At 35.7% G+C, this 14,525-nt stretch overlaps 1 protein-coding gene across 3 annotated transcripts in view; it reads right to left on the bottom strand.

The window, feature by feature from the left end:
- Positions 1-14,525, bottom strand: part of EFL1 (elongation factor like GTPase 1) — a 144,812-nt gene that overhangs the window by 81,896 nt on the left and 48,391 nt on the right. For all 3 annotated transcript variants that reach the window (XM_080396393.1, XM_080396395.1, XM_080396394.1), the window contains exons 16-18: positions 10,266-10,397; positions 7,576-7,723; positions 116-1,119 (exon numbers count right to left, since the gene is read on the bottom strand). In XM_080396393.1, coding sequence (XP_080252519.1) covers positions 116-1,119; positions 7,576-7,723; positions 10,266-10,397 — 1,284 coding nt within the window. The remainder of the gene's footprint in view (positions 1-115; positions 1,120-7,575; positions 7,724-10,265; positions 10,398-14,525) is intronic.

Below are 14,525 nucleotides of genomic sequence, written 5' to 3'. Positions count from 1 at the left end.
ACTTCTGATAAAACTTTTAATCAAGTTATACTTCCTGATACAGCCTAATTTATAAAACCTTACCTTGGAACTCAGAAAGAAAATTCTTGACAAAGGTTTATTTTGTCTGTCTTACCTAAAACTTCTGCAGTAGCCATAATTTCACATGTGTACATTGCTGCCATAAGCCTCTGTGGTTTTGCTTGCAAAGCATAACGACAAGCTTCCTTCATGGTGGCAATCAGTTGTCCAGAGAAGGGACCATAACAATCTGCAAGTAAAACTTCTCCCTTGTGTTTACTAATTTTCTCAGTTGATTTTGTAACACTTTGACTGCTGTCCTGGTGTTCATTCGCACTGCAAACTTCATCAGCACAACTCCTCATTAGAGCAGCATCTTCATTTTGGTTATGTTCTACGGCATCACAGTTCCCTGAATCCTGACTGCTAGTCGACAGCATCTCTCCAACTTTATTTATTTCCCATTTTTCCACTGTAAAACAAACACCCATGAGGGGTTCTTCACACATGGGACCTGAAAGCGTAGCCAGCTGAAATCCACTTACTATGCTGTTGTCAAAGTCTCTGTATTTACTTGCTTCTTTCACAGCGTTCCCAAGGCACTGCCACACAGATCTTTTATAGCCTTCAAAATTATATAACAAAATATTAGGCCCACACTTCCGTGGTCCAAATGACCAGATCTGATCAACAGCATTTCTCCACTTTCTTCCCTGCAGATTTTGCTCCAACTTTTGTTTGAATTCCTTGATCCTATCCAGAGTCTTCTGATTTATCTCATGGGTTTTTTTCTCTTCATTCAGAGATGTGTTGAGTTGCTCCATAGTTCGAATTAAGTCGCTGTTTTCTTCAAGAAGTCGAGTTACCTCCTCAGGAAGTGGCACTGCTCTTACGCTGAGAGTAGCTTGTTTATTTGGAGTAGATATTGTAATAAGCCCATCTGAATCAACTTGAACTCCTTCAGGAATTTTATTTGGGTCCTCTTTTGTTTGGTGTATGACAGCAACTTTCTGCTGTTTTCCTATTTCTTCATTCACCATATCGACTTTTGGAGGTCTTGTTATTGTCTCTCGGAATGGTATAATAGGTGCTGATACACTAATCTGTACCTTTGCAAACCTGTAAAATAAAAGTTTAAAAATTAGTTTAAAATTTAAAAAAAGACTTTTAAACTTGGGTGTGGGAGGTAGGGCAATAGCCTTAACATGGAACAGATGTTCATGAATAACTCTGACTGCAACACAGATTACTAGGTAATGCATTTCAAACTCTTAAAAACTTTGTCATGTAACTCAGAAGTATTGCCTCTTACGTCTTCAGGTAGAATTGGAAAGGAACTGAAGAAAATAAAAGAAAAAGCATTGCTGTGCCTCCATGTAAGTTCCCAGTTCACCCACATCTTGGCAACTATGTGCTGCTGTTCTCTCCCCTCAAACCAGATACAACTTAACTAGAAAAACATGAGGCTAAGGATGATGAAAGGTATGAGAGCACAAGCAGCCTTCAGCCTGCAACAGAGGTCTACAAAATCATGAGGGCATGGGGAAGGCTGATCAGGATTAACTGACAAGGAAACCACAACAGGCCGGGACCAGAAAATGGTTATGGCCCAGGAAAACATTACGGTTACTCTGTTTTTACTCTTTCCCAGACATCTGCTCCAGGCCACGCTGCTGCAGACAGCACTGAGCAAGATGGATACTTGATTTGAACCACTACAGCTGTTCATACAGCAAGACGCTCTGAAAAGATGAAGCGCTGGGTAAGCTGAACAGGCTCTTGTAAAGAAGTGTGGAGCCGCAGCTGTACAACCTTGTAGGTTTAGCTCAAGTACCCTCTCTGCAGCGAAGAGCGTTTGGCACGCTGATACTCCCATCTTCTCCACACTCCTGGCACAGCAGATTCAAATCTGTGCGTAATACTGTGCTGTACTCACATACTGTGCTGCCCTTGTCCGTGAAACCAGCACTGCAGCACAGAAGCAGGAGCATTAATGTAGGAAAAAAAAGCTTTTGGCAAATTCATAGTGCGATTAGCTAGCCAAAGCCTTAACCACTATTCTCCTCACAAACGTAAAGGATCATTCATAATTGTGATCTTGTAACAAACGTAAATACACAAGGCACTGTTCTGAAGGTGGCAGTCAATGACTGCCTGCATTGGGTTGTACCAGCAGATAGGGACACATTTGTTACAGAATCATGCCAAGTAATTATTTCGTGTGTAGACCTGTCATTAGTAGCAGCCCTTTCTCTGCTATAAAGCAAAACACAATCCCTCTCTCTCTCATACATCCCAAGTAGCTTTATACTGTACAGTCACTTCAATAAAAATCAAGCTATATTTTTTAATTAAGTTACTTATGTGAGTACAGCTTATACAAAACTAAAACATAAAAAAGAAGCTATGGGAGATAATTAAAATAAATTGACCATTAACTACAGACAAAAATTAAACTATCACTTCTACACCAGAAAACCCTATTATTTCAGGTCATTAAATGCTTTTCAGTTTGTTAGAAGAGTTTATATTGGAAGATTCTCAAAGATAATAAAATTTCCTAATGGAAGAAAATAAACAAATTTTTAATGCTGTGGTGAATCTTATTTGTGGGCTAATTAAGAAAAAGTAAATTTGATCTTTGCCTTTAAGGAACCACGGAAAGCACAAAATAAAATGGGGTATGAGACTGTAGGTAAAGATTTTGGTCTTTTTCCAAGCCAAAAGAAAGGAAAAAAATGTTACCAGCGCAGTTCAGCCTGTTTAACTATAATTCATATTCTGCTTTGCAAGAAATGTACCAATTTTTAAAGGAATTGTTTCAGGTCAAGAGTTGAAAGACACAACCTAAAAAACTTTCTTTTTTCTTTTGAACTAAATTGGGAAGATAGTCTACACAGTGAAAAAAACCCTGATTTGGAAATAAAAACATTTAGGAAATACCAAGTACAGTAGACCACAATAAGAGAGAATGACAGAAGTTTCAACAATATTGTAGTATTGGCATTTATAACAGTGATGAAGTGTGATTATTAAGGAACTGATATATTTTCCACAACAATGCTATTAACCAACAGCAATGTTTTTCAGATTAGTTTGTATTTATTATTTGTCTTTAAGTGAGTACTTTGCATGAAAACTTTCACTACACTTTAAAAAAAGTATTCCACAAGATAAGAAAATAAAATACTAGCAATTAAAATGCTCTAGAAATAAAATCTTCACATCTTTGAGTATGCCACCATGTTATTTTACCACCCAGCCAGGAAGTGCCAGATTTGTTAGCTTTCATATATTTAATAAACATCTCTATATTTATTCATAAAGGATCACCTTTTTTATCTTCAGGTGCAACTTCATGACCAGAACATCCTGCATGGTATTTTATCTCTGTACTGTAATCACAGAGGCTGAAAATTGCCAATGGCACCATGGCAAAACCCTGGGTTTTCCGTAACTATGAAATGGATGTTTATTAAGTGCACATAATCAGCACCTTGTTCAAATACATTCAGGATTTAATGCCGCTGAAGACAGTGGAATGTTGAAAGCTTCCCATCAAATCTGGAAAACAGCCTATATTTTTCACCTCATCTGAAGGGGAAAAACAATAGTCTCATAGAAAAATCTCAGAGGAAACAACTTGTTTGGAAATGAAATGTTCCTACCACTGGTAAAATGGTAATCCTCTGTCTTCAAAGATTTGTAACAGCTTTTCCTAGCTACATAACCTAAAAATTATATTCTACTGATTATTATCTCACTGTTACAACCTGTGGTATAGCAAGCTAGCACCAGATCAATGTACAATGGGGTTTGGTCTATTTATTTGAGCAATGAAGGTATAAAAATAATGTTTGATTCTGCCAGCTGAATTAGGCTCAGTTTTAAAAACACATGGCGAAAACAAGACCATAATTGGAATGACCTGTTTCTAAGGCCCAAATACTATTTACTTTCATTTATCCCACTAATGAACTAGAGATAGAACTCCTCTATAAACTAATGAACTAATAGAACTACTTTATTACACAAAGGGAAAGTTAGTTTTTTGATAAGGATAAGTCACTGATCCCTGTAAAGGAGGTGCAGTTAGATTTTCATGCTGCTATAGTCTACATTCAAAACCAAAATAAACAAAAATTACGTTGCAGTATGCATAACTTAAAGGATGAATTACCTACATGATTGCATGGCCATCTGTGAGGTTAATACAATGCATTCAGGAATACTCATACTTCAGCTCTATCACTCTAAAGCTGAAATATTTTGCTGTAATCAGTTTTAGAATAGCCACTTCTCTGCATCAAGCCTCAGTTCTATTAGTAACACCTACAGCTGAAAGCTAGTAGCTCAATAGCTGCCTGCAAATAAAACCACCACAACTACCACTACCTGAAATCACAGATACTGATAGCCAAGCAAACGCAGCTCAAAGTAACTCGTTAGTTTTAATCTGTATGATTTGAGCCTTGAGAAACCACCAAAGGCTCTGTCCTTTACACCATGGACTACATGGTCCCAGGAGCTCTAAAGCAACTCACTCCAAATACTTAACAAGTCTGGGAAGAGTGATGATTAACATCACTGTTTCTGTGACTGGTAATCTTGGTCTTTATAAACTCCCTTTTATTAAAGCTCGCACCAAGCCTTCATGAGAGCTACAATTCATTGCATCAAAAAGTGTTCCACACCAGATTATTTTAGAAGCCGTTAGTCTAGACTCCAAGAAAGTGCAACTCGAGGAAAAAAACTAGGATAGTTTTCTATCAAGCTAGGATAGCGTCTGGATTTTTATTGCAACTAAGCATGAACAGAAACTGCCACGGGTTATTACACAGAGAATGGAAATGAAGCACTGCTTTACTCAGGCAACCAGCATTACATTAACAGAAATAATTTTGTCCTTTGGTCCGATAACCAGTATTATAACAGTTTCATAATATAAAGGGATGCTTTAAAGTCAGCTGAAACATTTTAGGTATATCAAATGTTGTGAGTAATGGCAAGCAAAAAAGGAATAATGATTTATTACGTTTACCTGACAGACCCAAAATTCAGAGTTGTGTATCCCCCTTAACCACTCATGAGGTCTGATCAGGTCCATTAAATGACAACAGGAAATTTTGGTTAGTCCTTTTAAGTTCTAGTAAATTTTGGCAATCATAAAAAAGTTGCAGAGGAAAAGCAAATGTAATCATGAGCTTTATTTACATGGGACTCAAAAAACAGATCTGTCCTTTTTGCAGTTTTCCCACGCACTTGTATTATACTTAAAAACAAAAAACAAAAACAAAAAGGCTCCACACCACCACCACCACCTTCATTCTCTTTGTTTCTCATTCTGAACAGGGTAATTTAATCCCCTCGTGCTTAGTATTTGCAATGCTCTTTGGACAGAAAGTTCCAAAACTTTCTGTTGTAAAATGCAGAAAATAAAATGCTCGAAGTTAAAAGGTCTAATTTATTACTCTATTCAAAAAGCGCTAATTAGGAAGAAAAAAGAAAAATAAGTGTAGGTATATTAGGCAGAACATCCATATTTAATCATTTAGATAAACATGGATGACACTGATCTTTTACTTGTTTCCATGTCTCTTCACATCTTTGACAGTATCACTTGAGCATAATTTTCTAAATACATACTGGGAAAGCTAAAATTAAATATGTGCCTTTGAAAAAGTTTGATTGAAGTCCTGACAAAGACAATTCAGTGTAGTTTCAACTCAGCAGAACCTCCTCAGTTTCTGTAATTACTCAAAAAATGTCAACTCTTCAAAAAACAGTTGATGCTATTATGATAGATGCTGAGACCAGAATCCTGCCCTGCTACATCAAGTAGCACTTAAGCATTTTGAATAACCATTCCCAATATTTTGGGGAAAAAACTTGTGGGTAACAGTTTAAGCGCATTATACTCTGTCTCAACCCCTAGTTCACAAGTTGCTATTCCAAACTACGTGCGTTTAGAAGTTAAATATTTGTAGAGAAACACACAGAGCTAATATAACTAACATTTCAGACCACAACTTTTCGTCTTCACACTTTAACAGTTAATAGTTTAAATAGTTAACTGATGCAAAGTTTACCACTGTCAGAACTCACATGGAATCCCTGTGCAAGGCAGGGAACCCTTCACTTGTCCTCCTACGAAATGGGGAGAGAAGGAAGGGACAATTCTTGTCCCACAAGCTAGTATGTAAGGGCTGGCAGCTAAGTCCTTAGAGATGGCTAGAAGGAGCACGAACTAGTAAATACAGTTGCTCCCAACTAATTTTGGGAGCTGGTCCGCAAGTGAGAGAAAATGGCAGCATGAACCAAATGTCAAATTCAAGTGGGTCATAGTGGGAGCCCTGCTAGTCTGTGCCCTCAGGTGTTTCTCGTTTCGGCTTACAATGCCAAAAGCACAGAGTGTTTATGTGCTTTGGTAGTTTGGAACATTGACAACATATTCTTGTGGAATACAAGCAAGGGACACAAAATGGTCATTCCTGGCAGTTTATAATTCTCTTAACAAAAGCCAAATTAGAAAACTACTCAGAAATAACCCAAAATTATGTTCACAAAAGAAAAAGTTAGAAATGTAAATATAGGGACTGCTACTAGCTGCTCACTACAATCCTGTTTCCCCATCACACAACTATTATCTTATTAGTATTTTCCAGATTTTGACCACTGCCATTAATAAAGGCATTTCTACGCTTTGCTATGCAAACTGCAGCTAAAGACAGGCACAACCAGTTTTGCTATATTTAGCACATTTCATTCAAGCGAGGCGTATCAATAAATAATATTGGTTTTGAAAGTGGTAAAAAGTGTTGCACTAAGTTGGAATGAGGATAACCATTAAAACATATATCCAATTTTAAAACTGATCCAGTCTAACTTCCAGATATGACTGTTGTCTGACACCAACTAGAACAAATATGGGTACAGTAAGACAGACATTCAACTATCCATCATCAGGTTTTCTTTTAGGTTTAGAAAGAAAATGACAGTAAAGGTATGTGGACAGAAGTACCAGAATTTTTTTAGTAAATGCAGTTACAGGAAAGGACTGTTTCAAGACAATTGTTCTTCTACCAAGAAATATTAGAAGATACCAAATATATGCATTTATGCTTACAAAAAATCCTGCTCATTAATAAGGGAACAGATTAACATTAAAAAAAATATTAATGTGAAGAGTAGGATAGAGTGTGCACATACAATTTTTTGGTCTTGAGCTTTCTAATTTTTGAGAGTTCATTCAGACATGATTCCCCTCACAGGTTTTATTTTGTATAAATGGTACATTACATTCTTAACAGGACTCCTGAACCTATTGCAATTTATTATTTCCAGAAAGTGCCCAAAAGGTGTGTAAGATGTACAGAAGTGATGAGATAGTACCTTCTGCCCAACTTCAGGTAATTTTATAGCTACAAAATGGTGCATTTATGATCCAGTAGTAAAAAAGGTTAGTGGATGAAGCTTCCATTTTACCAGAACACAGATCAAAGATATGCATCTGACAGAGAAATACAACAGACACCTACTGACCTAAAAATATTTCTACCTCCTTGCCCCTCTAACCTTTCTTTCAGGTCATCCAAGCAACGCTGAAGATGAACTTCTCCTGCTGTCACTAGCACATGCTCTCCTGTCTCCTGGATTAAAACTTGGACACACGGATCAGCTTGGTTTAAAAGCTTCATTCCTCTGACCAGCTGAGGCATATCACCTGGCAAAATAAGGTATTATTAACAAAGTAATACTGAAGAAGGAATACTTAAAGTAGGATATACTTAAAGTGAGAAATGTTAACACTCATTTTTATAGAAGTCTAAACACAAAACCACATTTTGGGAATACTCAAAAACTTTCAGCTAAATTCTGAGGTCTTTCTGTGGACACATTTCTGGTTATGAGTCACAAAGAATGGTATGGTTTAAGAGCAGCAACTGAAGACAGAAACTATACTCATAATTTATCTACCAAGAATTTATGCACTGATTATAAAATTCATATTATACAATCATAACCATGGTACACATTTAAATGGATTACCCACTTTTGGGCTACATAGATTTTTTTTTTTTTTTTTTTTTTTTTTTTTTTACACGATAGGTTTAGTATACCAAACTAGCAAACTGTGACTATATTATCCTGCTTCCTACATACAATTAACTCCAGAAACGGCTCACAACCAATTTAAAAAAAAAAAAAAGTTATCAATATGAAGTGCTCAAAAATTTCAGAACTTCACTCCTCATTTGCACAAATTATCAAGAGATAGAATGTTTCTTATTTACTACAACTGTTTAAACTCGTCATTCAGTAAATAACATTTCTTTGCAATCTTTCATGGTTAAGTGTAGCAACCTGTAAATTGCTAGTGTTTAAAATGCTCCAAAGACACAAATAATAACATGTTAAGTTTACTAAAATAAAAGAAAAATTATTCCGTATGGATTACTTCGAAGGCATAAAAGCGAATGAATCACAGGAAGGATTTAAACTAGCTGGAAGCCACTGAAAAGCTTTAATGTTATTACAACCTGAAAAGGGGAAAAACGGGGAATGTGAGAGCTTTTCAGTGAAACAAAACACAGCTGTTCCCAAAATGAAGGTGTTTAAAAAGAGTTGCCTTAAAGTTAATGGAGAAAGAACAACACCAGCTGAGTCAAATTTTGCGAGATTACATCAAAGCTATGCATAAACACATCATGTCAGCAGCCTTTCATAATTAATACAATTTTAAAAAATTGATTATGATTCCTTTTTCTTACTTTACATATGGGGTAAAGAATACCCATAGGCTTTCTAGGAATGCATATTCATATTCAGAAAGAAAAGTGACATTAAACTTGTCATTCACTTGGAAACTATTAAAAGAAATATGATATTGTATATTTAATGCTAAGCTTGTGAGGGTATAATAGAAACATATCCTTGAAAACTAGACATAAAAATAAAATAAACAGTGGAAAACAGACAGTGTTAGTTCACATAGCCAACAAAGTTGAACAAATACTTTCAACCTTATCTTCTACATTTAAGCCCACCGAAAGGGATGCACAGATTTAATTTTTTTCTTTTAGAACTTACGGTAACCATACAGGAAAATTTTGACATGAATGTGAAGACATGCAGTAATTTTGTAAAATATACATAGGGAAATAATTTGCATTTATTTGAGTCATTTTCCAAATAAGCAGATGTTCTTTTGAAGTAGGTTTGCTGTAGAAATCCAAGGCACCCATATGTGACAATTTGCTAGGGTCACCTCAAGACTATATGCAGCTCACTGGACAACTGATTGCTTTCAAACTGCAATGGTGATATTATGTTTGTCTTCCTATTACTACAAGCTGCAGTTGAATTTCAGGAAACCTTTGCAAGTATACCTTTGAGGTTTCTGTTGCTCTAAGAAATTTAGTTCAAACCATAGATTCAGAAGTTACCAGGGAGAAGTAATTAAGTAATGGTGTAAGAATGATACGGATTCATTTTCTTGAGGAAAAAAAAATGACCCCAAAAATCAGTCTAGAATTACATCCCTTAAACATTTTCAACTTAATACTACACTCAGCAGAACCAGTAATTTCCAATACTTTCAAAACGGCTTTAACAAATACACCATGAATGATACAAGATTATCTGTTATTCAAACATGCGGGATAAATAGCTGCTAAGCTGCCCAATCACTTTCTGAAAAACATGTAATCTTAGTGTTACTGTATTTTGTGGCTAAACAGAAAGCCAGTTATTTTGGTTCCACTAACCCTACAACAACAACAAATAGAATTTGGGCTGAAATTAAAATATAGCCAGAGATATACTAGTCTCTGGTTGAAGGAGGGAGGGGGTGCGAATAATCACTTAGAAGCAGTGCTGCAAGTCTGTACCACGAGTTTCATGATATAGCACAAAAGAATGTCAGTGGAAGTGAAGAACCCAAAGATATACCTCCTTTCACAGTAAAGGAATACTGAACCTTCAGCATCACGTGGTGTCTTACTTGAGGAACAGCGAAGTCTGACCACAAAGCGCACAACAAGGTCTTTTGTATCAGCTCACCTGCTGAAACATGACCTAGCCAGCTAGAAGAATTCACGAGGACAATAAAGTATGGTCCTCTAGAAAACATATATATTCATTTTATACTGGGTCAGTCACTAATTTGGTGGATAGATCATAAACTAGCCAGATCGCTAAGGGTGGGAAGCTGCATTGCTACCACACTGAATTTGCATTACCATCCCCTTCTCCTTTAAACTTACTTGGATGCTTTGGTTCAACAGCTACCCGCACAATCGGTGTAGCTTCAAAGTTGAGAGGTGTAAATGGTGGACAAGCTGGCGATGTTGACAGTGTTGCAGACTTCAGCACAACATCTTGCAGGCCTCCTATTCCTAACAGAGTGGAAAAAGAAAAAACAACAAAAAATCACCCATAGACATATTAAATGAGACTAAAGGTATGATCATCAAGCTAAAAAAAGCAGAAATTATTCTAATTACAAAAATCAGATTAAAAAACTCCTCATATAATATATCTGTTAAAATATTTGTGCATAATCTGGGTACTCAAGTCTCTGGTGTGACATTTGGTATTTAAACTCACAGTTTCCATTGCATTCCCCTTCTGTTTTTTAAAAAGGCATGTTTATAAAAGAAGGGGGAAAAGTCCTTGTCCTTTCTGCTCTTAGAATACATCCAATCCTTTGTACAGCTCAGACTTATTTTTCATGGTTTAAATTCAGAAAAATTTAGACTGCAAAAGCCCTCCAATGGCCACCTAGTCCAGCCTTCAGCCCAAAACAGGCCTAACTTCAAAGTTGTATCAGGTTGTCCAGGGCCTTGTCCAGTCAACTTTTAAAAACCTTCAATAATGAAGACTGCACAGCCTCTGTGGGCAAGTGCCTCCACTGCTTAATTACTTTTATTGTGAAGAATGTTTGGGTTTTTATTTCCCACCCTATCCCACACTCTTATGCCTATTTGGGATCCCCCTTTTCTGCGATTTGAATCTTGTAAAATTTAATTTATCACGTAGCAAGCTACTAATTCTAATCCTAACATTTTATAATGCTGGCAAGTTGGAAAAAATTAAGCTTAAATTGTAGTGGTAAGAAAAAAAATAGAAAAATTATTAGCTATAAATTTGCAAAATAGTTGCTGTAAATGCATATTTAGTCTTGGCTGGCTGGCTAGCACATTTAAGACTATTTGAAATTATCGTCTTCAAAGTCCTAACCAACAGGACATCATTCATAATTTAGTCAGAGCTATAAAAACACTAACAGAAGTGTTTGAGTAATAAAGACAACAAATAAAGATGATATTGATATATACACTCACTTATCCTGATTCTCCTTCAATCGTAAGCAACGAGCACCGCAGTACTAATGGAGTATAAACTAAATATGCATGTAACTTCTTACAAGAAAACTGAAACCTTCAGCTCATAATCTATACCTGTTTAAAAAATAAATTCTCATTTGTAGATTGAAGAATATTTGTGCTCCTTCCTCCTTATTCTCTCCCATATGCCCAAGTAGTGACAAGAAGAGTTCTTAACCCCAGCTCCCCATTATCACCCTAATACTTTTCCAGGTTCTTTTTTGGCTTAGTCTTCTTTATTTGAGGCCAGAAACAAAGAGGGTCAGCTTCACCCTATGAGATCATGAGGGAGTTTAAATTCTGAAGAGCCAGTCTGCTGCAGAGTTATCAACTGTAGAATCAGGCTGTTTCTATAGCTCTGAAGGCTGAATGTCTGGCCAGTTAGGATATGCCAAAACCGAAAATGTCACTATTTAAGTAAACCTGCTTCAAAATAACTGGAAGCAGAACAGCATTCAATGGCTTTAAATGCAGGATAGCAGATGCTACAAAGAAAATAAATCTGTATAAACTCTGTGTTGCACCTGACCTATGACCAGCATGTATTTCCTCTTTTTCACTTATTCAACATGTGGTTTGAATGAAAAACAAATGCTGGATCATCACCACCACCAGGGACTGAGAAAAGGGATGGGCCCTTTTTATTCTGATCTTCTCCAGCTGGTAAAAGGAAAATGATTTAGAGTGGGAGGTGAACAGCTTCTTTTCACAGTGTGATGTGAACCAGAGAAATCAAGTTACCAAATCTTACTTCAGATAGACTCACTCTTCTCTTAACACACATCCCTATACCTCTTACTACCATGAAGAAAACTTAAAGCTCTCTGCTCTTTTGTTTCATGTCTGAAGGTAAAAAGATACGAATTATACTAGTGTCTAGCAACAGTAATACACTAAAAAAAAAATATAATAATCTGTCAGTTTTCATGGAAAATCTGTTTGGCTTACAACCCAATTTTTAATTGCTTAACTGTGTGAGCTAGCATAGAGCAGTGTCCAGCCCTGATGAATCCATTTAATTTGCAAATTCTTAGTAACAAATGTTGGCAAAAAAATCCATAAAGATTAAAGGTTCTTGGACACTTTTTTGCATAATATGATTATGACTAACTGCTAATGTATTTTCTGAATAATATTAGAGGAAGATGTAACATAACAAATTCCAAAGCACCACATGACATGTCAATGGAAGCATTCTACTAATTATGCAGATATATAAATCTTAAACTTACTTATTGTTCATATCGCTGAAATTTATACATACTACTGGAGATCACAAATCTCAAATGTGTATTATTAATAACTTGGATAGACTTAGAAAAGCCACTCCAAAATTAAGCTTATAAATATGCCTCCTATTTTAAGGCTGGTTTTGTCCTGTTCATCCCTTGAAGAAAGACACCATTATAACACACACACACACTTCACATTTCTTTTTGTAGTGCAATAATTTTCAAAAAGAAAGGGAAAAAAAAAAGTAAGAAAAAACTGCTTAAGCAAGAAAGGTGAGACAAACTACTGCTCTTTTGTTTCAGGTTACCTTAAAGAATGAAATACTAAAAAGCATTGCAAGTATTTTTGAACAGTCATCTCTCAAAGAATAACCTGGTCTACAAAGTACACAGTCTGTCACACAAATAACCACGCACAGTGCTAAGCAGCTTATTGTATACCGCTTTAATTAATTTATTTATTTTTAAGAGGTGGAGTTCGAAATGTCTGTAGGAATTTTCAAACATACTAACTTGACCAGGAAACTGCTTCTTTTTATTAAGTCTGCCTGCGGTGCATCACCCAATTTCTACACAACAGAAAAATGCTGAATTCTGACTCTTTGGGGGAGTGTATAAACTTCAGAGACACTAGAATTTATTAAAAACTCCTTATTAGAAATATTACATGCTTTGCTATATATTGTGTAACACTGCTTCTAACGTACTTGGTAGCACAGCCTTTTCTTCCCAGTCAGGCCTCAAATCACCTCTATAGATTTTATAACATAAAGCAAAGAGCTTTATCTCTAAACAGTTACTCCTATAGGTTTTTTTCTTGTGTGTAGTCCTGTGAGATTAAAAGGTAATTTTACAATGCTTAACACTGAGATGGAAACACCCAGAAGAGCATTAGTTCTATGCTACCTTTAAAAGAAACAGGCAAGACTTCAAATATTATGTAGAGACATAATTTTTAAAAGATTACAAATTATCTCTCTTGTCCCAAAGAAGCCAATTCTACACAGTTGTTTATCAAACTGATTTTTGCTAGCATATATTGAGTATTGTCCACATTTATAGAAATTTAACCAGTTTCTTACTTTTTATATAGACTAAGTTCAGATTACTCTGACAAATCATTCACAGTGATCAACAATAAACATATTTCAAAGTATTAAAATTATTATTTCAACAGCAATTGTCAATATATAGGTTGAAAATAAGACTTCCTCTTAACAGACAAGGAACTCATTAAAAGCCTGTGAGATAATGCTAAGAAAGGCCTTTCAAGTTTGGTTGGTTGCAATTTAAAAGTAGACCACATTATGGTGTACATCAGGATGAATTATTACAAAGATGGCAAAATGTGAGATTTACAACAGTCCTCCTTTTCTCGAGTCCTTTCTGTTATGTGCCCTAGAAGATAAGAATACTAAATCAAGTATATACCTACTTGTATCACCAGTGGTTTTACCACATGATAGAAGCTAAATGGTAAAAACAGGTAAGAATATAGTAAGTGAAATTTCCAAAAGCAGTAGATTTAAGACAAGTGTCCATTTTACCTTTTGCTTCTATGTCTTCCACCACTATACCTTAGACAATACTTTTGCTGCCTTTAAAGATAAAGTACACTTTTCCAGCTGAATTCAGCTATAAAGATTTGAACACATAATAGATCAATTTCAAGATATATATAATTAGTTTCCCTTGATGTAGAAAGATTTAGCATTTACAGTTCTTTCAAGATGCAAAAAAATGAAGCAGACGCCACCACCATGCATAACTTTTTCAATCAGATAAGGAAATAATTTAGTTTGCCGTGTAAAAAACCAAACAAAGAAGAATGAAAGCTGTTTAAATTTTAACTTCTGCCACGTTGTTACTAGCCTCAGCACATTAGTTCAGTGGATCTTTATCTTCT

The sequence above is a fragment of the Falco punctatus genome (genome assembly GCF_963210335.1).
Source record: "Falco punctatus genome assembly, chromosome: 7".
Classification (NCBI taxonomy): Eukaryota; Metazoa; Chordata; class Aves; order Falconiformes; family Falconidae; genus Falco; species Falco punctatus.
This window is presented reverse-complemented; position numbering and strand designations above follow the sequence as displayed.